The sequence below is a fragment of the Drosophila willistoni genome, assembly GCF_018902025.1.
Source record: "Drosophila willistoni isolate 14030-0811.24 chromosome 2R unlocalized genomic scaffold, UCI_dwil_1.1 Seg167, whole genome shotgun sequence".
In the NCBI taxonomy this organism is placed as follows: domain Eukaryota; kingdom Metazoa; phylum Arthropoda; class Insecta; order Diptera; family Drosophilidae; genus Drosophila; species Drosophila willistoni.
In genome coordinates, this window is record NW_025814050.1 from 4,634,219 (window position 1) to 4,660,512 (window position 26,294).

The window sequence follows — 26,294 nt, forward strand, 5'->3', positions numbered from 1 at the left end:
CCTCAATATCGTCTTTACTCCAATTTTATAGTTACAGAGAGAATCTTTGTAGAAATACTTTACTTAAGTAATTTTATTAAAGGAAATACAAGTTTTCTAGCAACTACTAATTCCTTTGACTAATTCCAATGACTTTGAAGTCATTAGAGTTGATTGTTAATTGCATATTTTCTTTTATCGTTTTCCTATCGTCAAAATCTTTCTGATTTCTAGACCAAATTACACAATTTTACCAAAAGAAAACTTTTTTACACTAATTATAACATTTTCTTCTTTTCAAAAAGGATAAAAAATGATCTATATTATACTCCAATTGTTTAATTTAAAAACCTTTATAATATTTTAACAAACTCAAACTTATTTTAGGTCTTCGAAATGTTCATTATTATATCTTAAGTGATGTCCTTTAAAAAAACGTTTTATTAGTATTATCCTATGAATGTGCTCGATATTGTATTCAAAATTGATTGATTATTTCGTAAATAAGAATATTGAAAGGAGTCTAGGTATAGAAGGGAAAATCTTTAGGCTATTTTCCAACAGTTTGTATTAAAGTTCAAGCTTGAACTCCACCCACTTCCGTTTTTCCAGAGCAAACTTCCATTTTCATTTCTGTCTACTTCATTTTCTCAGACATTTTCCTTGTTTTTTTCTTCAGGTTCGTCGCTTTGCTTGTCTGACTCTTAATTTTGCACTTCCGATTGTTGGCCAAGACAACAAGCAACAACGAAGAAAACAAAACAAAATAACAATCAACAACAACAACAATAAGAGTAACAAATAACAAACAATCAAAGACGCCTATTAAAATTTTGGGGGCTCATTTTGTGCTTCCTTTTTTTGCTCTCTATGTTTTGATTGTGAAATGTTTTTTATTGTAGCTGTTGTTGTAACTGTTTTTCTTCTCTTTCATTTCTCTATTTGTTTTACTCAATTTTGGCTAAAACAAAAATTTCGTTCGGCTTTATTTTTGGTGCTGTTACCAACAACTTTATTAACAGCAACAAAACAATTTTTGGCTGGCTGGAATGAATGGGTGATATAAGCCACCGTTCGGAGCACTCTCTGAATGGTTCAACGATTTGGCGATTGCATCGCACATAGTCACAGACATCTATATAGTTGTATATATCTGTATGTATATATGTATGTACAACAAATAAAGCCAAAATAGTCAATGTTGTAATATTTTCCACATTTATTCACGCGCTGCTGCATTAAATTAAATTACACGCTTATAAGGTTAGGTTTTTGTGGCTGACTGGCTAATTGTTGGCTGTTTCAGTTGTTGGGATGCATTTTCATATTAAATGAAATTAGTTAAATTACATTTTGCTACTTTTTGCGTTTTTATATGTATATTCATCGTTTAGTTTTGTTTTCATAATTTATTATCACACACAGAGCAATTTTTCAGTTCGTGAATTTTGTGGTCTTTGTTTCGCATTAAACAATTATAGCAAAACCCCAAAATTGCATAAAACTCATAATTATCAATGAAAGTTTTTTTCTTCCATTTCTGTATTTTTTATTAATTTATCTGGCAAGGGATCAGTCGAAAATTTGATAATTGCTGATATTAATCAAAATTCAAAATGAGTTAATAAATTAATAAGTGTTAATTAACGTCGATAAATCGATCGCCAGTTTCTGACATAATATTATAGATATCCGAATCGCACGGATGACAACAATCGATAGAATCTATAGAATTTTGAATACCAATCTTAGATCGCCCATTCAGATTTTTGTGATTCTATACTGTCTAAAATGTTATCAATTCCTTAAAATCAATTTCTAGAATTGTTTTGGTTACTTTTTGGCCACATTTAATTGCAATTCTCACTTCAGTTTTTCTTTGAATGTGCAATTTAATGCTATTTAAAAAGACTATTTCAATGGGTTGACTATATCAATCAATGACATCATATTTTGCCAATTTTCAAAACTCTTTAATAAGTAATCAATTATCTCATTTGTGTTGCCAAGATTTCAAAGTAGGATTGAGTTACTCATAAGTGTGTAAGCAAAAAAGACTTGTTCACCAAACTGAGCAACTGAACATATTTTATATTCATATATATTCATGTTCATTTTAATTGTGTATACTCTTTGGTTCTTTCTTGCTCACTTTGTTCACTTATTCCACTGTGTTCACTTGTTCTATTTCTTTGACTAACCAAAAATCCTAAATTATTATTATTTAAAGAAAATTCTGAATTCCTATGCTGATTAATTTAACAAGTGAGCAATGTAGTGAGCAAGTGAACATAATGAGTGAGTTGACTCACTACGAATAAAAGAGCAAAAACAACAAGTACCTAAAACTCGTTCAAAGGAATCATTATAACCTTGCAGAGGGTATTATTAAATTGGTCAGATATTTGTAACGCTCGGAAGGAGACGTCCGACCCCATAAAGTATATATATTCTTGATCAGCATGTGAAGCTGAGTCGGTATAGCCATGTCGGTCTGTCCGTCGGTGCGTATGCATTTTACTCAGTCATCTAAAAAGCTATGGGGATGATTTTTTGGGCTTTTTATTTCCTGCGTGAGATCAAGTATGAAAATTGCCCGTAGTGGTCCAATACAATATCATAAAGTTATATAAGAAGAATAGGTGAAGGAGTTGTAGTATCTCTTTGAAGTTTGCTAATGTGATAGTTTTGGAAATAAAACATCATCTCCCAAAGTTTTAATAAGATCGGATAACTGGAACATAAGTTACAGTCAATATAAATCGGCGCTGAAAGTATAGAATATGGAAATAGGTTCTCTTTTAAAGCCTTCCAAAAACTATAAACTATGAAGTCCTGGTAGTAGGTTTAGATCTTTATTTGTCTGATTATTTAGCTCTAATACATAAACATAATAAACCTAATTCAAGCTATGAAACAATCAAGACAACCAAATCTGCAAGTGTCTAAACTCTTTTCAAGAAAGAGTCATTAGTTTTCTATTAATTTATTGTTATTCTACCTGAATACGGAGATAGTACATTTTAAATACATCTGGACAAAGTATAATTAACTAACAGACAAAACAAACTCATGGATACAATGTAGAAGATACTTTTGGGGATCTCTTCTCTTGCCTGGTAATAAATTGTTTTGGATCCAACGATTTAGTTCCGTGTTTTAAAAAGCATACAACATTTCAAGTTATTAAAACGTTTGTCTATTTTCTCTGGTTGCTGTTGTTGTTGCTGTTCGTGTTGTTGTTGATGTTGTACATGTAGTTTGCATATAATTAAATTTATTTATTTAACTTTATGACCATCCTCAACATGAACAGCAACAAGAAACATTTTGACGGCATGTTTTGCATGCCAAAAAATTGTAGTTTCTGTTCAGTTTCTGTTTATTTACTCAACCATAAATGACATTTTTCAGTTTTGTGCAAATATTTTCGGGTCAGTTTATTTATTCATCTACAAAATACATACGACTGTATACATATATGTGTGCACATAATTAACAAATACATTTGCAAATTTTATAGTTTATAAACAATGCCAAAAATACAAAACGAAGAGTGTGACTTGGGTGGCCAGATTTTGATGTTGATGCTTCAACTCACGCATTGAACCAACAATTTATTCGGCTAAAGAATTTCAATACGGTTCAGTTCAACACGAGCACGTTGAAAAATTTCAATGACATTTCACTGGAAAATCAGAGCAGAGGATGAGGATGCCACTTAGCACGTAATGAAAATCCCATTGAAAGCCCCTAACAAGCAGCATTTAAAAAGGAAAACGCTTGTGCAAAGGTATTTTCATTTTAACATTATGTCTGCACCGATGTGTAATATAAATACTCTAACTTTTGAACGGGACATGTATGAATTTCGGATCAAGAAGTGTATTGAGCAGTTGTCTGTTTTAGTTGATCGTTTCTAGTTTAAAAATTTGTTAATATTTTATTTTAAATGTGATATATTAGTGAGTTTCATTTTTATGTATCACATAATGTGTAAATCTCGATGGTATTGGATAAAAATGTTCAGCAAGCCTCTAAAAAACAGCGTATTCTTTAGAATTGGGCTAAATTCTAAATGAAATAAAACACGACTTAGGAATACAAAGCAACAAGTTTAACAAATATTTCCAATTGCTTAAACCAATTGCTTTCAAACGCTCTATAGTAAAGACATGCTATCTCACTTACTCTTACAAGTGCTTTAGGATAAATTGGATATTTGTGCACAGATTTTTATGAAGTTTGATTTTAGATTATAGATTATAAGATAGCAATAATAATTAAACGTTAAGAGTATACATAAGTTGGCTATAGCACGAGTAAGTTGAAATATTGCCTTTTTTCACATGGACCCTCTAATTTATGTAGCGCCTCGAAATTGAAGGCATTACTCTACATTTGAGTTTTTCATCAGATTTCACAGGTTTTTCCCTAGTTTCATGTGCAATTTGCTCGCTAATTGGCAAACACTTGCACTGCCAACTATATTTATGGCCAGTTATTAACTGCTGCTGCTGCTGCACTGCTGGCTCACAACTACATGTAAAACACGTGCCCATTAATCAGTGCACAAATCGCCACTGGCCAAAAAGAAAAAAGAGTCCAACAAAAAAAAACCGAAATCCACGAAAATTGGCCAGTCTGTCACATTAAGAGTCGAGTGGTAGAGAGTTGGCCAAATACGCTGGGAGCACTGGACAATCATGTCAAGCAGTGCAGAGGTAGGGGAGGAAGGGGAGGGGAAGGCAAAATGTTGCAAATGCAAATTAAGCATAAATGAACAAAATACATCTGGAAGAGTGCGAAATGGAAGCATAAAGAAGCTGAAGTGGGTATGCAAATTTGCAAAATGGAATTAGAATTCATGTAATTTTCAACGGCTGGGAATGCAGCATCACCAGAAAACTGCAAATGGAACAAGAAGGGAAATATGCACCCAAAAAATGAAAAAAAACTGTCCAGTTTGAAAAGAAGAAATAAATGTAAATTTAATTCTCCTAAGAGAAACAAAAACAAAATAATATGCAAACATATTTGTAATCGAAACATAAGCAAAAAGTAAACATTTTATACAAATATTTGAGCTTTTTAAAATAAAAACAAGTAATTATTGATTATTATTTGTATATAAAGTTTAAGGAAATTACTTTTTACTTAAGAGTATTCAAACGACATAATTTATTGAAAAGAATATTGCATTTCTGATATTTAGAGAAGAGATCCTTAAAAAACAGTTTTGTTCTCGAATTCCATTAATTAGACTACGAAGAGAATAACCGAGTTATGGTATAACAAACAAAATATACAACATTTCGATAAACAACAATAACAACAAGATAAAAATCTCACTATCGCTTACTCTGATTCATACATTTAATAAGTGATTTAAGAGCCTTTGTTCATTTAACGGCAACAGTTGAAAAATGGCAAAAAAAAAACAACACGAAAATGAACAGCAAAAAAAAATCACACTTTAATTGCTTCAGCATTGTGTTTTCCAGTTCAGTTCAGTCAAGTTTTTGTTTTTGTTTTTCTTCTTTACTCGAATTGCATTCCAAATGCATTAAAAATAAAAAATGCATTTTGCAATTGTCTCGTCTCGTCTCTTTGATCGTTTAGCAGCTGCAGCTGACAAATTTGTTTTGGAAATTTCATTTAGCCTTAAACAAGAATCGCATATGAAATCCGCATAAATAATTTGAAATGAAATATTCATACAGTTGCTCTTTGGGCGCTTAATAGCCTCAAATATTTAACCGCATGGCAAAAAAAAGTCGGGAAATGGGAAAAATGTTGCTTTAATTTCAATTTTATTTGACCAAAAGCAAAACGTTTGGACCAATTAAAGTATTTTATTTGCATTGCACTGCAAAATGCTAAAAAAAAAACAACAACGATTTTAAATTGGCGATATATATATATATATATATGTTTGTATACAGTTTTTGTGTGAAATGAAATGCAAAATACAATGAAATGCCTACGAAATAAACAGGGTAGAATACGAAACACAGAGAGAGATAGAGGGAGAGAGAGAGTGAGAGAGAGATGGTAGGTAGGAGATGATGCCCAGGATTCAACTGACAAGGAGAACAATGCGGACAACAGTGGTGCAAAATGGGAAAAAACCATTTGAAAACTGTTCCACAATTACAGAGACATCCAAATTAAACAACCATTCTCTCTTTTTTATACCCTTTACTTAGAGATATAGTGTTAAAGAATTGAACAATCTCTAAACTAACATTTGATTATTGATAAAAAATATTTTCATTAGCCAAGCCATTTTGATTCACTGTATAAAACGATTGAAATTTAATAAAAATGCTAATCATTGCAATGTCGATAAATAAAGGTGAAAGATATGCCATTAATCGCTTTTAACAATTTTATTGGCTACATAACTCCAAAGACCTCATCCCAATTGACATCGACCGATCTAGGGGGAGCCCGGACGGTCTGGACTTGGAGGTTTGTTAATGTTTTGAATGTTTTTTTTAATTTCTTTACCTCTTCATGCCTAGTAAATCTTCGAAGAGATCGTGAATTTTTGATAAATATTCATACTGAGAAAACGCTCAGTCGACAATTATCGGGACGAATATTTTGATCGGACCATCCTCGAAAATATTTTCTAGATCCGTTCTGTGGAGATGATATCTTCATGTTCCAGGTAAATCAAAAATGAAAGAATTATTAAGAGTAATTGTGTACATACATTAAAGATACGAACTGTGTTCCACGAAAGTTTATAAAATTTTTGTCTTAGATACAGTTTTTTCGAAATTTATGAATGATGTTCAGCTCTTTTCTCACTTTTTTCGGATTTGTAGTACATATATATAAGCTACACTGAAGAATCGCTTTTTTTATTTTTGGAAGGTGCCATATCATATCGATGTTTTTCAGCAAACTAGGCATATTATCTAAATTAAGTATATTAACATTTAGCTCATTACATTTGGAGTTTTAAATGCTTAAGATCAAACTAAATAATATCGCTTAAGTGGAAATAATTGTTTATTGTTAATTTTCGTAATTTATTCTGATTTTCTTGGTCCAAAAAAGATTGTCTACACTTTTAATTTATTTATTATTATTTATTTTTTGAATCAATTAACAGTTTAACGTCATTTTTGCGGCTAAGTTATTAAAACAACTTTAAACAAATTATTTTCCAACGGCATCTAGACAAATAAAAAAAAAAAAAAAAAATTTCCCATCAATTTGTTTTAGTTACAGATTCTTTGAAGAGAAAGTGTTTCATAAATTCCCAAGTTTCAACGATATACTTTGCTCCGTTGCTACTACCATTAACATTATTTTTTTGAAGAACAGAATAATGTGAATTGATCCCCGTTCAGTGAGATATTTTCGATTAAATGAGAAACATCATAGTATTGAATCCTTTATGACGCAACGTTGCAGAAAGTCAGCATGACGACCACAAAGATATGCAGTTCATATATGCAACATGGATGACTTTTCGTATTATGCTCTACAAGGTATGGGCCAATGTGGGGCAACGTATCGTGTTGTCGCATCGGACATGCCCCACAGTGCCTGGAAAAGTGCTCGCATAACAACATCCAACCGGCGACAGCCACTTCTCCGTTTATTGCACTCTGCAGTCCCCTGGCAACTAAAACCGCTCTCCATAGTCATCCCCCACCCATTGTCCCTACCCTACCGACACTTCATCCTCCACCTCCACCTCTGTAGCCGTTGGTCAGACAATTTTCAGCCTTGTTGTCTCGCCTGCCAAAATTTAACCCAAGGCAATTTCGCACACACTCCACTCCATGCTTTTTGTTGTTGTTCTCTTTATCGCTCTCGCTCTTCATTTTCACATTTTCGTGCCGCACGCCATTTTCATTTCTTCTTTTCTGTTTCCATTTTTCCTTTTTTTTTTTTCGTTGCAGCATTTTTCATAATTCTTGAGGCGAAAAACCGCCAACTGTAAAGTTTTTCAGACTCTAGAAATTTATATTTGTACCATCATGTAATAATCTCCCATTTTGCCAAAAAAAAGAAAGGAGGCGGAGAATGGAAAGAAAGAACTGAAAGAGAAAAATATTTCATAGTTGCACTTTCAGAGCTCCCTAACCCAAATATACCCGCGCGGCATTTTCACCCTAATGTTGAGACTTTTCGGTCTCATAAATAGTTTTGGCCAAAAAAAGAGGAGCGCAGGCCGGCGAGAAGGAGTCATAAATATGTCGTTGTCGAGCAAAAGTCTATACCTATCCCCAGTATGGTATCTCTTTCAGGGTGTGCACATACATTTTGGGCACAAAATGCTACAAAATCTATGTAATAGCTTCGAAGCAGAGGCAAGTTCCAAAGTAGGAGGGGGAGGAGGAGTCTTTTGTGTGAAACGTGTGTGTGAGGGGGAAACACAATAATGTCGTCGATGTCTGGAGTAAGGGACACACACTGTTTAAATAAACAAATTTAAGTTTTGCCACATAAAAAATAGATTGAATTCAAAACTATACTTGTTATCTATCTACAAAATGTAAACAAAATCGAAAGAGACTGTATTTCAATCGTCATCCATGGAATAAAAACTACTTTAAGTCAGTAAAGAATAGAGTAATTTTACATAGTGGAAGATACCCATACCCGAAGATATGGATCAAAACAAATATTTTACTTCTCTAGGGTTCTCTTATTTTTGTATTTAGTAATTTTATCCTATTTTAAATAAATTGTACTACAAAATTCTAGTCTGGACATGGCAAAAGTATTTACTTGCAGATGCGTAATCAGTAATTTAGAGGTCTATTTTTCAAATCCAAAAAACTTCAATAATATTTCTTAAAAGCCTTAAATTGTTCCTTAAATAAATACGATGAATATTCCTTAAGCCTTATTTGAATGCGCTCTATCGAAATGAATATTTTTTTATGAATATCAACAAAATATAACTTTGTCTTTGTTGAATGGAGTTTTACTTATCCTGTTTACTGATTTGAGATACTGATCTGGAATCTATCAATCTGTATTTGATGAAAAACCGGCACAATCTTAAATTTTGTTCTTATTCGTTGGTTATTTACTTCACACGAAAGCCTTTAGGGCGATTAATAATAATTTAATTTGAATCAAAGCTAATATACTGCATTTATTATTTATTAGTGTCATCATTCATTATAAACTACAAGTTTAGATAATTGTTATTTTAATCAAAACCGCAAATTAATTTAGTCATATTATTATTTAGACTACGCACATTATTTATAACTTAATACTGACTTAACTTATAACCAAAGCTTTTGAAAATTTATATATCTATTATTTTTTGCTGTGCTAGTTAAAGTTATTTAGTAATAAAATTTGAAAAAAAGGTTTTCCTTTTCTAAATATTGACTTTTATTTGGCTTCAGAGTTAGTCGTCCTGCTTTTCTTTTTTGCTATCATATATGTACATACGAATCCGGTTATAACGACTCCGCATATAACGTCCGTCCGGTTATATCGACCAAAGTTCGATGAGTGATTGCTAAGTCCCTATACAAACTTCTATGAAGGGGCCTCCGGTTGGTATGTCTTCCGGATATAACGACGAAAATCGTCGGTCCCTTGAGCGTCGTTATAACCGGATTCTACTATTCAATTTGACAAATTTAACACTTGAAGTAAATAGATAAGTAAACTTAAAGAACTGAAACCAATATTGATGAAGTTATTACAGATCTCGTCTTTTGTTTTTAGTATGTTTCTTTCAGATTCGTCAAAGTCAATATGTCAAGTTTCCCATCATTTTCGTTCCACTGTTATAGCTCTTGTAGACAACACAACAATCTGCTGCTGCACAAACTAAAACCAAAAAGAAAAAACTAATGGTGGGAGTCTATGGCCACGCCATATTGTTATGGCTCGAAATTGCTTCATTTTAATAGGCATGCGACAGCAAACTATTAGCGAAAATCCCAAGAGATTGGCAGAACAGAGTGGGGACCATCTGATGGAATCAGTTTAAATAGAGATCGAAGTGCTTTAAAGTCGAAAGGTCTCTGAAGGGATGCGGCAGAAGTGTTTCCTCTGAATCAAAGGGCGATAATAATCGAAGTCGCATATAAATATGGCCAAGGCGTTCCCTTAGCTCTTTCCACCTCGCACACTTCTCCTTCTCCTTCTGCGAGAGAGATTCCCCATGGGCAATGGAATTGTTGATGAGCTTTCGGCGCCTCCTGCGACTCGTTGAATTTGAAATGCAACCGCAGGCGATACAATATAATAGCATATATAATGCGCTGATCCCCAAATGAGAGTCAAGTTCCTGCCTGCCACCTAGCCACCCGCTTCCACTCTCCACCCTCCTCCATCCTTCTATCCACTATTCTCTCTTACTCTTTCTTCTTCACAAGTCCCTAAAGCTCCCTCGGCAGTCGTTGAATTTGAATTTCAAAAAATTGACGTCATCTATAATGCGCATATGATTTACTTGTTGATTCCATTGCCACGCCTTACGCCTCTCCTCCTCCTGCCTAAACCCCTAACCACATTAGATTTCATTGAAGTAGAAAACAGCAAAAACAAAAGTAAATACATATACATAGTATGTATGTATGTAGAAACAGAAGGAGAAAAAAAAACTATTATTGAATTTATGGTAAAACAACTTAACTCAGTTTTTTTGGTGTTGACGACGGCGACTTTTATGGCCGACAAATGAATGCAACAAAATTGCTAAACGAAAATTGAAGGAGACAGCAACAGACACGTAATTAGCCAATGACTTGGCGGTTTGGGTCTAGAGCTAAGTAGAAGAAGAAGACATACCCGATGCTTTTTAATGAAAGTGAATAAATTGCCAATGGAAAAACCAATTCTTTCTATGCATTTTAATTGCAAACAAAACAAATGCAACAACAAGTAACGAGAATCAGATTATTTTGTGCGCGTTTTTAATTACGAGTTAATCAACTCTCCAATTAAATCAAAACAGAGGTCTCGAGAGGTGTCTCGAATTAAGAGCATTTAATTGTGCCCACAAAAAGAATGTTGACTTCACATTGATGCTGATGTTGATGTTGAGTTTGTGTTTCAGTTTGTGAGTTTTGAGTTTCAGTTTTAGTTTGGGCTGTTCGACTTGGCGTTTGCATTGAAAACGAAAGTTGGTATTGCATGTGACACGAAAGGCAAACACCTTTTTTTCTTACATTGGCTAGAAGGTGTAAAATGAGATTTAACATGAATTGACTCAACTCAAAACAGATAAATAAACGATTTGGAAGTGAAGAAAATTTAGATGTTGCGTTATGTAAGCAATATTTCACTTTGAAATCTGTTGAATATGCTGATAAGGTATCGAATCAAGTAATTCCAGTACAAATTTATACAAACTGCTTGTAATAACTTTATTTCAATAGATTTGCAATGTTATTCATGGTTAAATGTTTCCCAATACGTTTGCTATCACTATATAGACAATATGACTAAGCTTGAAAATTGGTTCGACAGTGATAACTGAGCTTAGTCAATAATAATAACAGGAATTTGGTTCATCTATTTTAGGATGAAATTGAAAATTGACATATTTAATACTACATAATCAGGGAAGTATTTATTAACTACTCTCAATACTTTTAACATTGTTTTCAATGCCGTAAATAGAAACAAATTGTTGTAGACATATATTTTGCGTCTACATTTTATTTATTATCTTTTAACCTTTATATCAGACGATAGCTAAATCTTACAAATTCATAATATGTTAGTTGTTTTTAAACCACGCACCCATAGGAAACCAATTAAAGTCGCCAGAATGTATGTAAGGACTGAAAAAATCCTCATAAAGTATATATATTCATGATCATATAACAATCTTTAACTTAATTATGACAGGGTACTATAATTTAAATATTTCGGCCTATTGGTTAGTTGTTTAAGGCAAATCCCGGCAGTATGCACACAAAAAAGAGGTGAAATCTGCAGTTTCAAGTTTGGAATTCCCAACTACTTTTAGCGCTAATGATATGGTACGGCCATTGCAAGTCTGGATTGTTTAGCAAAGGTCTTCTGTCTTCTGATAGAACTTGGTGGTTCTGAAAAGTCCTGTACAATCAACTTTTTCAAATGTTATGCTGCCTATGATCTAAATCTTATAAATTAAGAAGATTTATGAAACTTAAGCCGCCTAAAACCCAGTTTTGATACAAAAATTTCATACATACATATATGTATTTTGTTCAGTCTGTGTTTGGTATTCCGAAGCCGTCGAGGCGAATTATTTACTTCGTGTTAATTTACGTTTAATTCAAAATGTTTTGTTAGTCTTTGAGAACAAAGTTTGTAACTAATTTAAAAACTCTGTAATTTTGAAGATTTTTTCCAACCTGCAAACTTTTGTAAAATCAACCTGATTAGCCAAGATCAAATTTCATATACACTTTTTTTATACACTATGGAACCTAAAGGCAACAATAAACGCACCAAAACATTTTCAATTGCATAATCGGTCTTTTTATTGTGATGATGATTATGATGATGATGATGGCGATTACGATGATGATGAGTTACGACCTTCGTAACTTCTGCGTTGGGGCACAATGAACTTGTCCGCTCGACTTTCTTTTGTTCAATCAAAATATGCAAACTTTGTGTAAATTTGTGCTAGTCAATCATTTATTTAACTAGTGCCACACACAGCGCAGAGTCGCAAAGGCTAAGACAGAGTAGGACAGCGAGATAAACCAGTTTTAGTTTCTGTTTCTATTTCAGTGGCCCAGACTGTAAACACTCAATGGAACGGTTGTAGCTCCCGTTTGATGATGGATGTCTGAGGTAGCTCAATCAACTGGCTAAAACAAAACAACAAAAGCAAAGAGGGGGTAAAAAAACTAAAACTATTTTTGGTCTGCTGCCAACACCAACAACTACAACAAACTCGACGCCAAGCCGCATGCCAAAAACGCTCCAAGTGGCGGCTACTTTTGACCCACTGACTGATATACGAAAAAACTGCCAGCTACCAGAAAAAGAAGAAGAAAACGACGACGAAGAAGAAGAGAGAAATACAACAAATAAATAAACTTTGCCATTGGCAGCCGCTTTGTCGCTTGTCAGTCGCTTTTTGTTTCTAACAACTGGAAGTGTAATTAACTTGTCGCTGATTTTATGGCCAACTAAATTGTAAGCCAAAACAACTACCAAATGGACACACAAGCTAAAGGATACATGTTTTCGAGTCATCTTACAAATAAAACCAAATGAATTTGGAAAGGGGAAAGGGGATAACAAACAAAGTAATAAAAAATTGTTATTGCATATTTGTATCAAAACGCATAAAAAGAAACCCATAAAAATTGTTTACAAATGTGACAAAATCAAAGAAAGAAACGTACTTAAAAATTTAAATGTATTTAAGGATCTTCAAGGTTTTGAAATGTTTTTTTTTATTGAAACTAACCAAGAAATGTTTATCGGAATTCAAATCATTCAATCAACTATTTCATTATCCATATTTTTGGCCAAAGAATTGCCTGTCATTTGCGTTTTGACTTATTGTTAGACTTTCCCATACCTATTCCTTTGCAATCGGCATACAAATATTTTATATTCACATATACATATATCCTAATTCGATTTTAATCTTATTTAATCTGAAAATTACTTTAGCTTCTTTTGTAGTTCAAGAAAATAACTTAAATTTAATTATTGACGTAAAACGATAGAAAATGTCCAAAGACCTAAAAACTGCATAAAAATTCAAATTTTTAATTGGCTCCGAACTGGATTCTGGGGCACAATTAAAATGATATAAATACAAATTTGGTTGCGATCTAATCGAAAAAAAACCTAATGAAACAGAAATGTATACTGTGATAAAATGTCAGGACCCCTTAATCAACTCCTTGAACGCGTCTACAATTTTTTAAGACTTCTAAAGTATATTGTAATTTTTTACAAATTTAGACTGTCGTTTTTCTGCGGATTACAAATTTCGAAAATTTTAGAATTCAGCTGAGAAAAAAGAAAAGGCCAAAGCTATGTTAACCATCTCAATGTAGTGACCAACTCATAGATTTAAATTAACACATAAAATATGTTCTCTAGATCTATTTCAAAAACATTTAAAATCAGAATCAGAAACTAAAAATCAATGCCTCTAATTAAATATAATATGTAGAATAAAATCTATTTCTGACTATACTTATGCTCATAATTTATTCAGTTTGCTTTGAAATAGCATTACAGTTATTATTTAGTCGCACAGTTTAAAAATTTCGAAAAACAATATTTATGTAAGCAATTTTTGCACGACGAAAGCGTTTTTCAATAAATTGTTTTACCAACATTTCGTTTGAACATCTCATAATTAAGGAATCAATGGGTGGTGGCATATTACATTAATGAACAAAAAGATATGTGTGCCAACTCTTTAATCTAGCCGACAAGACAGATGTGGATCCAATATCTATTCTCCTTTCCTTCACTTCCGCCTCTAAATCTCCTATAGACAAGTGAATTCTCCGAATTACTATATCAATTACTTTAACATGAAGTCATAAAATCTATACAAGAAATCTTCAGTAGCTAATAATATGTATGTATATAGAAATTATAATTTAAAGCGTTAAAATATACAATCAATTTTATGTGAAGAAAAAAATTTATTAGACCCCCGTAGCAAAATAAATTGACCACGCTTAGACAGTTTTGAATGCTTCGTTATTTTGAAAACTTTTGTTGTGTTTGAATATAAAATTCGTAACTGAATCTAATTTAAACTCGATATAGTTTTTTGCAATCAAACCGAAAGTAGCTGGATATAATAAACATTTGAATAAAGTAACATACATAAAAAGAAAATTGAAAAGCTTATGGCATATTTGAAGTATCTCCTTTCAATCGCTCATTTAAAGGACATATATATTTGACACATACATGTGCATATCAGAGGAATTTTATAGTCTATATGAATTTGAGATGCATTTGTTTGCTCTCACTCAATTTCTTTGCACAGCGAGTCAAGTGAAAAAACTGAAGACAAATTTCACATTGCAGCTTAATATTTATGTATAATGTATCTTGTATCTTGTAAATTGTATCTTCAGCGCCAGCGTCAACGTCATCAGCTTCACTGTTAACCCAATTACCAACAAAATTGTTTTTCTTCTCTATTTTTTCTATCCAAAACACAAATTGCCAAGAAAAACACTTCGAACTGAGAGCATGAATGGTGTTCGAGGGAAGAGAAGAGGAGAATAACAATATTTTTTCCCTCCTTCTTCTTGTTGATGTTGTTGTTGAGATGTTTATGAAATATTAATTGGATATTGTAAACGCAGACACAGTGGGGAATACTGGGAAAACTTTTCGAAAAGGGTAGAGAGACAAAAACAAAAGATGACAACGTTGTAAAAGTTAAAATCACTTGTAAAACTTTTACATTTTTGCGGCGTTATTTGATGGATGCAAATATCAAATTGATGTGACAGACAATTTTCCAAAACAACAAAAACAAAAACAAAACCGAAAAAAACTTTGACAAGCTCAAGTAACTCGAAATTTTTCATTTGGTTTTTATGGCGTCGTCATTGTCATTGAACTGTATTTGCTTCTTTTTTCCAGTTTTCTTTCCATTTTTCGACAACGCACAGATGTGACAAAACAATGGGGGAAATGGGGGAAGAAAGCCTTTAAGTGAAAAGTTTTGAAATTGGGTTACTCACAACTTGGCCAGCTGAGAAAAGAAAATTGTTGTAACACAATTGCAACAAAACATTAAAGTGCCAGTTCTTTTCTAAAAATTTCCAAATATTGTATTCAATCATCCGAAATTTCTTTAATCAAATTTAACTTTCAAAACAAATTCCAAATTTGTTAAAGAAAAAGTTTTTACATCATTTTTGAACTTTTGAACTAGTTTGGCCCAAAAAAATATATTCAATTTACTATTCTTCTTATTGGTTGGGCTCTAATTTTAATTTAATAATAAAGCAACAATATTATGAGTGCCTAAATAATGTCATTGGATCTAATATCTTATATCAAATCACAAAATTAAAGGTAAACTCAGACTGTTTTCTACATTTTGTTGTTTGGGGGAAGAGAAAGTCAATTTGTATGTGTTTGGCCTATCAAGTGTCTAAAGGTGACGAAATCCGATATTTGTATACCGTTTGAAATGCAACTTATATTCCAATAAACACTAAAATTTTATTATACACACCTCTCTGCCAAACCCCAAAAACAAAACGTTTATTATTTTATACGACAAGATATCAACAAAATGAAGGGAAACCTTTTAATTGACTCACAGAAAACTTTGGAAAATTTCCTCATAACAGTCATCATTAAAACACCTCTGGAATTTTTACGACAGTTAGTTTTTAAATCACTTTATTTATATATTAGTTTTCATTTAACTTGATTATAAATAGAAATAGAAAACTTTAAAATATGTCTAAAAATGGTAAATTTATGTAGAAAATTTGTGTAATTAACAAATTTTTGATATCTTCTTTTGGAGATAGCTCATAGGAATTTATATGCAAATGAATAAAAATAATTGCTAAAAAATTAAAATGTACTTTAAATTTGGTTTAGAAAACGATTCTATAGAATTTAGAATTCACTTTTACATGTTTAATGATTCTAAAGACAAATTGTTTAACTAAATTAGAGAAAAACCAACCAACTTTTGAAACACAATCAGTGGAAATATGAATTAAAATACAAATAATTAAGAGTAAACTCTTAATAAAACTATTAAAATTAGTAAGAAATTAAAGTTTAAGTGGACGTGAAGGCTTTTTTCCTTCCATTCCTAGTCATTTGCTATTCATTTGAGATAATTCTTATGTCAGTTTTATTAGCAAACTTCCGTTTAACTTTTATCGACTTACGTCACAGGTTATTACATATTCAGCCATTTCATTTAATTTAACTAAATGTTCTTGACCAGAACATCAATTTACCTAATTGCATTTCAAGCCTGGCCAAAACTCGTCTTAACTTGACGATTCATACCTTATGCATAAGTCATCAGACTCACATTTATTGACCTCAATTGACAGCAACAGAGAGAGAGAGAGAGAGAAAGAGAGAGAGAGAGAGAGAAAGAGAGAGAGAGAGAGTGAGAGAGGAGAGGAAAAGAGACAGAGATTTCTTTTCATATGTTTGCCGGATTTTTTATAGTTTGTTTTTATTTTTCGCTTTTTGCATAACAAACAAAGGTGACTTTTGTTTGTATCGTTAAAATAGAAAAAGAAAACAAAAGTTACATCAGTTTATGTCAAACATAAAAAAAAAACTACAAATGTGAGCATAAATTAGCATTAAACTGCGAAACTGACTAAATGACTGACAGAGAGACACACAGACAGAAAGGCAGACACTTGCCTTAGCACCTTTTGCCATCTAGAAGTTGCCCAATTAGGCGCATTTCTAATTAGGTAGGAGTGTCTGTGTGTGTGTGCAGATGTGTGTGTGTGGAGAGGGAGGGGGAAATGTGTTGGGGTAGAGGGAACACAGCATCAAAGGCCGTTGCTTCCAGACGATGTCAGTCCAGTCCGTTCACTGGCATGGAAAATCACAAGGCACCCATTCAGTCTGCCGTTTCTTTCATTCTTTTTATTGATTTTCCTTAAGGCGTTTTCTCATTTCGTTGCCGTGACATTAATTTAATTGTTGTCAGCATCTTTGAACTACATACATATCTACATATATTTATACAAAATATATATTGTGGAGGCGTGGAGAGGAGCCTCCAGTCACCCTCCCCCTTTCCCTCTCCCACTCCACCATTCACCGCCCAATCATTATGTCAGCTGTCAGAGCGCTAATAAATTTAAAATTTAGAGCGATTATGTGCCTTAACAATCCTAAGCCTTATTGATCTGTGCCGCCCCAAAAAATTAAAAAAAACGAAGAAATTCACAACAAAAATGAATATAATAGAAAAAACAGCTAAAAGAAACAAGTTTCCTGTATTTTTCATCTATTTTTATACCAAAAAAAATATAATCACATGGAACAAAATAACAAAAAACCAAAAAATGGCAAATACTTGTAACTATTTTCAATATCTGGTTTCTTGACTTTACAAATACCCATTAGCCATGGTTATACTGACTAATAAACATGGGCAAATCTAATGTAATGGGCCACAGAAAAAAAATAGACTAAAATATTATTAGATCGAAACTGTCGAGCCTATAGTACATAGTTTGTCAATTGAAATAAGTAACACTCTAAATAGGAAGCTAGACCTTGATATCGGTTTCCAGTATCCTTTACTTCGAGTATTTTCATTAAATATTCTATACAAGTATTTAAAATTAAATATGTATATTTAATAGAAAACTGAAATCGTTTTGGATTTTAAGCTCTTTGAAATATATCAAACCTAACGTTTCGTCCGACTCGAGGTTAGTTTTACAAAGAAATTAATTTTAACCATTTTTCGCTTCTTAGACCTATAATTCTCAACCAGTTTTAACGCTGAAGATTTGGTAAATCAACTCCATATGAAATGATTGCAGCAGATTATTTATTATTCATCTGATATATGTATATAATTATCTATTTTTGTATGGTTACAGGGTATTCAAAACTCGTTACCTCAACGTCTTCTACACTTGGCTCAATGACAAGTGAGGTTCATTCTTTTTAGACCCGTTAAAGCCCTTAGGGGCTGGTTTTGACTTCGCCATAGAAAAGTTGTTAAGTGTGTCGCGGTTTTGGTTCTTTATCTAGATTTTTGCGTAATGCAATAATTTTGAAATGTTTCTTTTCGTTTTGGTTTTGGCTTTGCTTTTTGTTCTTTTTATTTTATCGATTTACAGTCGGACAATTGTGGCAATTGCCCGAGAATCACGTACTGAGTCCAAAATGGAATGAGATGGGAGGCGTTGAATTCGTGTTTCTCTCAAGTTTGTTGGACTAAAAAACAAAAAAAGCAAAAACAAGTGAAGTCAAGTCGAAAGAAAGCAGAACGCGAGAATGATGTTTGCATGTACATACATATATATTCCTATATGTATGTAGTAAGTAAGACAGCCTCATCCAGGTGCAGGTGCAAGTCAAGCATTCGGACAGTCAAGCCTCAAATGTCACGTGCCTGACTAAAGACTTTGGTAAACTAGTTCTTTTAAAACAGAGATGAGCACGTGACCAAGAAGAAAACTAAAATTGCTCAACTACCGAGATTTCAAATCAATATAGACTAGGAATGCTGGAATTTAAAGAGACAGAGGGAGAGAGATAGAGAGAGAGTTTCCATTTAGTTATTGATATTAACTTGATAGCGGGGGATTATTTCACTTTTTATCGAAATTGAAATGGACCTTAAAAGTCCAATCAAATTGACACTTGTTTACGATCATAAATAAATTTTAAGTTTCTTCTGCAATCCAGGAAATTTCAATTTCAGGACAAAACGAGCTTATTTCAGATATGATAGATATAGAATAGAGATATGTTAATATTTCCCCAGGCATCTCTTTCAAATATTTATATTTATTGCAAGTTTTCTTTAACGAGAATATTAACAAAATAAAACTTAAATTGTGTTTATTCGTTTATAAATGGGGATTTCGATATGCTTCTATCCATGAATGGAACCAATAGAACTTTTGTAAATTTATCAAGATTTTCAGCGATTTCTACTCTCAGTTTTTATGTAAATTTTGTCTCGTTTTGTATTTTAAAGAATATCCAATCCGTTGGCCTAATTTCACATTGGCATATCCGAAATTGTGAAGATCCCAGCTCCATTATTAAGTCATTAAGCCGCCACAAGCAATTCCGTTAGAGGCAATTACAATAGACTTGACCCAATACTGTTGTATGGCACTGTGTGGCTCTAGCTCCAGCTCCAGCTTCATTCATTCGATCCAGCCACCCACAAAAATTTTCAAATGGAAAACCCAAATGTTTCTCGTGTTTCGATATTAAAGCTGCTGACATGCCAAATTATCTTGCAAATTAAAGGCAAACATACACAAAAATGAAACGAAACGAACTTGAAACGAAGAAGAAGTCCACAAAATTGGAAAGTGATAAATGGTTTTGGCCCGGTCTATTGGTCTGCTGGTCGGCTGTTCGTCTGGTGTTTCGTTCGGACAGTCAGTCTATGATTGTTAAAATGTTTGTGTTGCTTTTGTCAGTTATTTGCCGCAATCTTTGCATATAAATTAGCCTGAAAATGCTTTTTCAAATTGGAGAACAAACTCTCGCAAAACTGGGCTAACTGTGTTGGCCTGTTTTATACTTGGTCTGAAGCAGCTGAAGCGTTTTTGGGGTCAGTTAGCTGTAGCTGAAATTATACAAATGACACCGACTAAAATCCACTGCAGGCCCATTGAGAGCGTAACCCAGGCAAGACAGACCGAGAGACAGTCAGATGTAAAGTCATACTAAATCCGATGTCTCGACGAGTCCCCCTAACGAGTAATTAAGTCAAAAATAGCTCAAAAGACAAAACTAAGCTAAAAAAGAAAAGCAAAGGGTTGTCAAGGCAAGGCGCCAACGGAAGTGTTTATGTTTTCCAAAAAACAAAAAGAAGAAAAATTATTATGTTTATAATGAAAAATAAAAGGGGGAAAATTGTGTGTGGGAGTGCTCTGCTAAAAGAATAGTAAGCATTACAAAAAAAACGAAAGAAAAGAAATGAAAATCCCTTTTGATTGTCAAGTTCAGACAAGAGAAATGAAAATGATTTCCTTCCCACCTCTCTCTCTATCTCACCCTCCCCTCCCCTCTATTACTATCTTTCTTTATTTGTGTGACAATGCAACTTGGCTCATAATTATTTACAAAATGCCCAAACACTGGTGAGCATAGAGCAGACCTTAACAAGGCCCCAAGTCCATTGTCTTTTGCTTTTCCCATAGTCATAAAGCCAGTAGGTATCAATTACCAGACTCTAATGCGAAAATAACAAGACAAAAACAAAGAAAACCCTGGACACACACACACGCAGACACAGGCCAAACGAAAGAGAGAGGAAATACAATCGACTGAGGGAAAGATAGGAATAACTACAAAAATCTTAGTTGACCAAGACCAAGACACAACCAACAGAGCTGCATTGATGAAAGCAAATGAACCGAAGCGCAATGAATGACAAGTTGTGGCAGGTGAAAACAGAAACCCAAAGGGTCCAAATACCAAGCCGTACTTCTAATGCCCTATCATAGTGAATATAGTTAACCGACATGGGTACTACTTAGTACTACTATGACCAACTATTTAAAGTGTAACTATTTACTGATTTAAGGGGAATTAAACATTAGCTCTATTAAATCAATGATTAGTTTGCAGTTATTTGTGATGGAAAATGGCAATTTTTTGCACTAAATTCATATGCTCTTGTTTGGGGAAAGTATCAACAAAATAGTGGAAAGAAAAACGAAAGAATGAAAGAGCTTAGAGCCACAGAATGAACAATGAAAATGAATGACAGTAATGCCAGTGAGTAGCTCTAAAGAGCTTTAAGTTTGAGATACTTATCGGACATTGTAGTTAACAATGAGATACATAACAATCTTATGAATTCCGATACGCAATACCGTCAAAAGGTTGATAAGAATGCAATTATATAAGCAAACTTCTCTTGGAAACAATTATTTTTCATCTAAATTGACAGAACTGATAAGGTCACGTGTGAAAGCAAAAGTTGTGATAGAAAATTGAAATATTTGTGTATCTCCAATCAATTACTTTGCAATTAGCACCTCAATAAATTTTGCAATTTCAACAGAATTTGCGGTGAAAATTGTTAACTAACCCATAGAGTGAGAGAGAGGGAGAGGGAGATGCACCCATTATGAAAGGCAACCGCATAAACCATAGGAGTTGGAATGGAATGCGACAAAAATGAAAATTGCATGGCAAATGGCTGGAGAAAGAGACACTCACTCAAGAGAAAAGTCCATTCGTTTGGGTTGATGGTGTGACGCACTTATCAAAAACGCATTCATCATGTGAAAAACGAAGAAAAAAAACAAACATTACTTAATTAGCCAAAACGGAAACGGAAACGAAATTGTAGCTTGAGATAGGAAAATGCATCGGCAATAATCGATTCACGTTAGAATTTCTGATAAAGTTCATAGTAAATGAATGGTTATGAATGATCAAACTCTTACCCCGCTGGCGATGATCCTTGACTGACGCTCTTGCCACTCCCTCCCCCACCATTCCCAGTGGCATGAATGTGTCTTTGGGGTGGCGTGGGATGATGGTGATGGGGCGATGAGGTGGCCGAAACTGTGGGCGTACTTTTGGCACTCCCACCATTCGACGATGAACTTCCTCCGGCGACGGCCACTTTGCGCTTTGGTGATAGCTCCTGGGCATTCTCGCAGACGTTTTCTGTGTTGACGACCTGCTCCAACATATGTATCTTTAGCATGATTGATTGATTGATTGACTTGACTTTACTTGACTTGACTTGACTGAGTGACTGGTTTGACGTATGTTTTGATTTGGTTTTAGATTTTTGGTTTAGGTTTTCTTTTTTATTTTCCTTGTTGTTGTTGTTGTTATAGTATATTTTATTTTCTGCTGGTAATGGAAGGCTTTTTCTTTTATGTTTGTGGTTGTTGTTTTTTTGTTGTTTGTATTTCAGTTTTCACTTGTTTTTCAGTGTTCACTTTACATTTTAAAGGCTTGTGCTATATAGGTGGGAAAGGGAGAGAGAGACAGAGAGAGTGAGCGAGGCGAATGAGGGGGAAAATGCAATCAATTTGCGTGCATATGCAAGAAAAGAAAATCTCAAGAGCGTTCACTTTTTTTTTTGTTTTCGTTTTTCTTTTCTGGTCTTGTAATGGTTAATTAAATTTTTGGTCACTTGACTTCAATTTTCATTATACGATACGTTTCCTTTTACGATGGGGGAAATCTAATTTATGTGTTCTCAAAGAAAGGTAAGTAGCCAGCGATAAAAATAAAATAAAAGAAAAATGGAAATTTTTAATAACTGACAGTACAACTTTATGGTCGTTCATAAAAAAAAAACAAAAACAAATAGAAAAAGAAAATGTTCTTTCTGTTAAAACCAAACAGAAAAAAAAACAACTCGGAAAATCACTCAAGCTCAAATAAAATTGAAAGGTAGAGACGACGTGGGTAGAAAGGGAATTGTTGGGTGAGGGAGGGGGAGAGGATAGAGAGGGGAGCATTATTAAAAAGTAATGCTGGAGCTGAAAAGCCATTGGCATTTGCCTTTGTCTTTGACTTCAGTCTGGCCATATACAGGCGTGGAAAAGCGCGTGAAAATGCGTAGACCGAAAAGGGGAGCCCAGAGGAAAAGCCAACAACAAAGCCGAGAACACAAGACAAACACAACAACAAGCCAATGCCAACCCGCACATGTGTAGAAAGCAAAAAAGAGGGAAAACCTTTTCAGTAGTAGCTACCCCATCATAAAAAAACACACAGAAGGAAAACAGGGCTGTAAAGAAAACTTCGACTTGAACCTGCCCCACTGACAATTGGCTTAACTCCTGAATGTCGAGTGAGAGAGGACAAGGACCCCCTTGGAAGGGGCCAAAGGGGGGTGAATTGGTAAAGGTAATGGCTGCCGGCACGTGTCCAAGTGCCGCCCAGCAGATGATTTATGATTTATGCCATTGACTGAAGGCATCTGTATTCTCCCATGCAGTATCTACCGCCCTTCTGCCCCACTCCGCCCCCTTCCATCTCTTTGGCTCATCCTCAGGCAGGTGGCGACTGTGAAAGTGCCAGCCGCGTCTTAAGTGGTAATGTGCGTACATTATGAGCTGCTGCCTCTGCCTCGGCTTCTGTTGCTGATGGTTGAATAGAAGTTACATGGAAACGAGGTCGTTGCTAGGAATGGGAGTCAGTGGTTAATGAAATGCTATGCCATGCATGAATGGCGAATGAGTATGCTGGAGTCCCAGCTAAAGTGAGGCGACAGGCAGGCTTTGCTTAATCTGATTATAATTGGAATAGGTTGATAAGTTCATGGAGCCCTCAAGATGGTGTGATACAATTACCTAGCTGGATAACCAGATTATATTATGCGAAAATTCGCGAAATGCAAAAGGCAAAATGAAAGGAATCGGAGTAAGTAGCACTAAAAGAAACATTACACATATGAAAGGTAATTAAAGGATTTGTAGAGTGTTTTTTCAAAAATTGACATCAAAATAAAAACATTAAATGCTTGAAACCAAAAGATGGAAAATCTTAAGGAACTTGAAGTTGATTAGAATAAAAATCTAAAGAAATTTAGAGTTGAAAGGAAAGAATTCCTTAGAGCAAATTGAGTCTACACCTGTCTCCTGCTTAACACGAAGGATCCGATCCTAGAAAACATCGTGTTAAAATAGTCCGTGTTAAGCAAGACATCAGGTTTATATTTAAAAAGGGGATTCGTTCCAATACTTTCACAGATGTTAAAGAAACTTTTCCATTGGTAAGCAGACGATTTCAAGCTGCTTGTTAAGGACATTAATTCTATAAGTTCTCTGCGATATTCAATTGACTGATTTGATCGATATTGTCAGTAAATTCTTGTAATATGTCGGAAAAGATAGAGCACAGATCTTCCAACAAATATTGTACGTTATCGATTGCGTGATCTTCAAATGATTTACCAGTAACTAAATGGACAGATGTTATTAAATCATGGAGTTTAATAGTTTAAAATGTAGTAGGATTGAGGACTGTGCCGTTTTCAAAGACATAAGGTAGCAAATGTGTAATCGTGGAACAACGAATTAGTGTTAAAGAGGTCGTATTAGTAATTTCCGTATTTGGCACAAGTGCATATTTAAAACGTTTTTGCTAAAATCTTAAATATTATAGATAGAAGTATGAACTCTTTGAAGAAGTTGTAGATCTAGGAAAACTAAGATAAATATGTGTCGTTATATCCAATGTTAATGTTTAGTCTGCACTGAATCTCTTTAAAATGATACTTTTTTATGAATGTTTTATATTCAATTTGTGTTAATTTATCCGTCTAAAATCGCTAAAAACAGGAAAATTGTATGAATCTAACAGAATGGAGGCATTAGAAATTATCCACAAATGAAATGGGAAAAACCTGATTACTGAACTAGTTTTCAAAGAAGTAATTCTTGTAATGATATAGAAAGATATAATCTTCTATAAAATCCTCCAAAAGAAGGTACTCATATATTAGAAATAAAATTCTATAAAAAAAAAGAAAAATATAGTCATAAATCATAAAATTTCCTACAGTAGTATATATAGGAGATTTGATGATTTCTGCCTATGTTTTATATTTTTCATCCGATTTTAATACATCCGCTTATAACTTTTGAGATACCTTCGACCAAATGTTTTGCCTTGCATAATCCAAGCTGATGACCCAAATTCGTCCAGTATCTGATTTCTTGAATTATTTTATAATGGGGGAATGTGATAATAATTCGACTTAAATCGCATTAAGAGCAATCATTTTGTTTATTTCTTTCCCTCACTCAACACGCAGTTTCCGTTGCAAATTCGTCATTTCCGCATGCGAAAAATAGGCAGGTGAGAAAAAAGAAACGAATGTATGATAAAAATTTAGCACAAGTAAAAATATAAATAATAATAATAGTAATAACAATAATATTGTATGCACACACAACATTCAGAGTTTTGCTAAATTCAATTACGTGGCACAGTAAACAATTTGGTTGAATGTGCAAAATGATTCTTTATTAAAAGGCCCGACAAATGTGGTTGGTTACCCTCCGCTCCTCCGCCCCACCGCCTCCTCTGCCCCACCTCGGGGACCCATTCTATGCAACCAGCGTACGAAAATGAAAAAAATTGCATATAGAATAATTTATTTAAATCAGCAACCAGCCACCGCCCCCATCCTAAAACTCCACGACGACAACGACGACGACAACGGCGACGACCTTTTATGGTGTCAGTCGGAAAGGCAGAGAAAAAAAACAAAATGTATATAAAATAAATGTAAAAAAATACTCAACAAATTAATGTCAGAATGGAGAATTGTGTGGGTCGATTGCCTGAGGCTAATTGTAGTTGATACGAATGAGTGTTAGTGTGTTTTTGCATATATATGTGCATATATATATTCTATATTCATCCAACTGCCTGGCTTGACTTGGCCTGGCCTCCCAGTGGGTGGCCTGGGTGGAGCTGCTGCTGGTGTCTAGAGAGAGATTTGTGTCAATTTAGCAAAATTGTCGCGAAACAATGATAACTTTTTTTTTTATTCATATTTTACTTTTTGTCTTTGTGTCTTTTGTGGCGTCTTCAATTTGGTATTTTTATTGATGTGTTGTGATCTGAGTGCCAAATGAATGAAATTGTGTGATTGAGTTAATGCTGCAGATATATAT

The 26,294-nt window shown here is 33.8% G+C and overlaps 1 protein-coding gene across 2 annotated transcripts in view; it reads right to left on the reverse strand.

The window, feature by feature from the left end:
- The window catches only part of LOC6644413 (rap1 GTPase-activating protein 1), a 94,641-nt gene that overhangs the window by 57,163 nt on the left and 11,184 nt on the right, over positions 1 to 26,294 (reverse strand). Inside the window, exon 1 of one of the 2 annotated variants that reach the window (XM_002066740.4) lies at positions 22,089 to 22,456. The exons of the other annotated variant lie outside the window; for it this stretch is intronic. Coding sequence (XP_002066776.2) covers positions 22,089 to 22,354 — 266 coding nt within the window. The 5' untranslated portion in view covers positions 22,355 to 22,456. Of the gene's footprint in view, positions 1 to 22,088; positions 22,457 to 26,294 lie in introns of those variants that run through there. 2 annotated transcript variants of the gene reach the window in all.